Here is a 3,510-nt window from a genome sequence, read left to right on the forward strand (position 1 = left end):
CTTTCTACCGTTGTATAAGCAAAAAGGATGTATGCTTCCTTCTCACTTGTTTTTGTTATTTACACCGAAAGGCCATCTAATTGGGTCATAAATTAGGGGCATTTGTTTAAGTGGATTGAAGATGTTGTATGTGAGTAGGTTGAAGATGCTATTCCAAAACTCGAAATCATTGACAGGGAGATTACTAAGACCAAAACTGAGGTTGAGGAGTTAAGGACTTTGATTGAAGATTTGAAGAAAGATGTAGCAAGGAGCCAGATAGAAATCAGGAATTGGAAAGCTTTGAAGGCAGTGTGCCTTTTGTGTGTTTTATGGCTTTGTTGTTAGTAGAATGAATATTATGGAAACCATATCAGCTAAAAACAGATCAGTTATCTAAAATTAAACATCACTAAACCATAACAAAACGAGGTCGTTCAGGTTTAACATCGACAACCATAACACCAAATATTATAGAAGTAACAATCTAATCAGGGGAGACAAATCAGCAATCTTCCTCTTCGATAAGTAAGTCTACCATCGTCTTCATCATCATCATCTTCAGTCGTTCACTACATATGCTTCTTCTTTCTCAATTTTGTTAAGAATAAGATGGCAGAAAATCAAGTCAGTATCAGCAACAGACGGTGGTAGACTAATCTCTTCGATGAACCATTCTTCTCTTGGAGGTTCTATTTCGCCAGGCAAAGAAATGACATCAGGTTCTTCCTTCTGCTCAGTGAGAGCATAAGTACATTTGATACCAACACCGTTTCCCCGTGGATCAAACACAATAGTATCTTCACCGACTCGTGTCCAGAGATTTCTAGATTCTGGGCCGTTAGGTCTCCTGCAATAGCAATGCCATTCTGTTTCTCTTGGATAGCCTGGAATAGAAGACAAAGTTAGATCAACAAACAAAAGCACAATATGCATGATTCAACATTATCTGACTGGGGAAATCACGAGGGGTATTGAGAAGATGTGGTCACACTCTTCAGGTATGATGAGCGCTTTCATTGGCTGTCCTAGAATATTGTTCTTCAGATAATACTTTGCCGTCATATCATCTGATGGTCGAAACCTGCAGCCGGCAGGGTAAAACCTAAGACAACTGGTTCGACAAAGACATCATCAGTGGCCAAGACATCTCAAGAAACATATAGATAGGCATTGAGAGAGAAGATCACTTCTTTAAGGTGCTAAAAGCTTTGATGAATGGTTCGACAATTTTAGGATCAGTTTTGAGTTTATCATCAATCTTGGCACTGGTATGAGCTTTGTGTGTGATGTTGCATTCGTCAGTTTGGAGCTCTTTGAGATTTTGTTTCTTGAACTCGGAATCTTGTGCTATTGCTATCCTCTTAAATGAACGAACCGTTCGATTTTCTACATTCACAGAGGATTAATAGAATCAAGAACACTGGTTGAGAGAAATAGAAAAGCATAGGAATCCGAAACTTTGAAAACGATAAACCATAATTATAAAAACATCACAAGTACACAAACCGAGAGGAGGATTTGGGTCTAAATATTTCTTGTCCGCCATGAGAGGAGGTTATTGAGCTTGTTGTTCCGTGTCTAAAAAGGAGTTGATGTTTGAGGAGGTTGATCAGCTTGTTGTTCTACACTCATCTCCAGTAAAATCCGATTTTTTAATTTTTCATTTTAGTCCATGTGATTTTATATCTTTTATACATATAAATTTAAATATGCTTAAATATGTTTATTAGTTTTTATATGACAACAAAGCAATATTCGCTATTATATTTGTAACTTAAATATGTTTATTAGTTTTTATATGAACTATTATTCAATATTGAACCTTTTTATTTGCTATAAACCACAACGGGTCCCACATCATACGACATGGATAAATAATTGATGTTTTGTCTGTCCTTAGAATGACATTAAATTCCTTAATAGATAACTTTACAGAACTTAGGTCAGTTTATTTAAAATTAAATTGGTTATATCATTTGATTTAAAAAATTAAATTGGTTATATCATTTGATTTAAAAAATTAAATTGTTTCAAAAATTAAATTTTTTGAATTTGTCGACAAAAAAAAAATCTTTTGAATTTATTTCTGAAACAATAAAATAATCGTTAAATACTTGAAATTATTTATTAGTACAGTTGTACATTATAATGGCAAGGCAACGGCCGGGAATCGACAGAGGTTTTAAAAAAAAAAAATTCTTTGTTTCGAAAATGAACCGAAATTGTTTGTAATTTATTTATGATATGTGTAATAATTTTATCATATAATAGCATTTAATTTGTACATTGGATTTGGAGGTGTTTAATAAAAGATTCAACATTGGATTTCATCTTTATTTTTTCATCACTGTACCATTCACCAATTAAAGGAGGTGTCATGTGGAAAGCCCTAATTCCTTCTCTGCGTGTTTGGGCATAATAGTCTACAAAACATAATAATACAGGTAAGTCTATGATTTATGATCCTAATATTGGGGTTATTACTGTTATACATAGCAAGGCAAAACTAATTCTTAACTTTAATTTATTGTTATTTGTACACAAAATTGGTAATAAGTCTTAATGTCACCCAATTTGTTTCAAGGTTTATATATTTAAATCTTCTAATTAAATGTTAATAACAAAGAACATGAAATTATTAGTTTTCCTAAAATATAAATCCATTCATTTACAACTCTTCGAAATCCTTTCTCTCAGTTTATATCCAGTAATTTTTTTATTTTTTCGAGAGGGCTTCTAGTTATCTTTTTCGGTACTGTCTCTCTTTCATTTCAATCTTAGAACTACAATCTCCAATGGAATAATTCAGACTTAGTGCTCTACCCGAAGAATTTCAAGATTTGGTGGTCCAGGGCGTGGCTAAAAACTCTTTTCGCGATCTCTTCAGATTGAGAACTACGTCGAAGTATATGCAGGAAATAACCGTGAGTCCATGAGTTTATGCGTCGCTAAATGTGTTTAATTGGCCTTCGCACATTCCTAGGCCTTTGAGGTTATATGAAGAATGCTTTGCACATGGGAGCCCTTCAACGCTATACCTCAAGGGTTCCCAGTATTTCTTCTTGTACGGATTTGAGGAGAAAGGTCTTGCATTGATAAAGACTGTTGGGGTAAAAAACGGACACGACGAAGTTAAAATCCAAATATACGTAAAAATCAGTATGAACGCTTTTACGAAAAGTAACCTTCGTAAAGAAATCTTTACGAAGAACTTTGCGGTAAAATCTTGCACTAATATCGGTTGATTCATCGAAACTAAATACCCATAGTCCAAGAACACGTTCATAAAACGTCAGAAAAGGATCCAAAGAAGGTCGCCACGTAGCGACCGGTCCGCGAACGAGCCAGTCGCTACGTAGCGACCGACCCGCGAACGAGTCGGTCGCTACGTAGCGACCGACCAAGCCTTTTGTTCGGTCGCTACGTAGCGACCGATCCAGCGCGGATCAGGTCGCTACGTAGTGATCGAACTGTCTCGGACATCGATCAACGGGTACGACCCAAATCCATGCATTCTCGTCTGTTCCT

The 3,510-nt window shown here is 35.6% G+C and overlaps 1 protein-coding gene across 1 annotated transcript; it reads right to left on the reverse strand.

Annotated features, from left to right (window-relative positions):
• Positions 1-540: 540 nt before the first annotated feature.
• On the reverse strand, positions 541-1,044 carry LOC106373474. The gene is made up of 2 exons (XM_013813643.1): positions 972-1,044; positions 541-866 (listed from the first exon to the last, which is right to left on the reverse strand). The coding sequence occupies exons 1-2, from the start codon at positions 1,042-1,044 to the stop codon at positions 541-543; spliced, it is 399 nt and encodes a 132-aa protein (XP_013669097.1).
• Positions 1,045-3,510: the final 2,466 nt, after the last annotated feature.

The sequence above is a fragment of the Brassica napus genome, chromosome C1 (assembly GCF_020379485.1).
Source record: "Brassica napus cultivar Da-Ae chromosome C1, Da-Ae, whole genome shotgun sequence".
Taxonomy (NCBI): Eukaryota; Viridiplantae; Streptophyta; class Magnoliopsida; order Brassicales; family Brassicaceae; genus Brassica; species Brassica napus.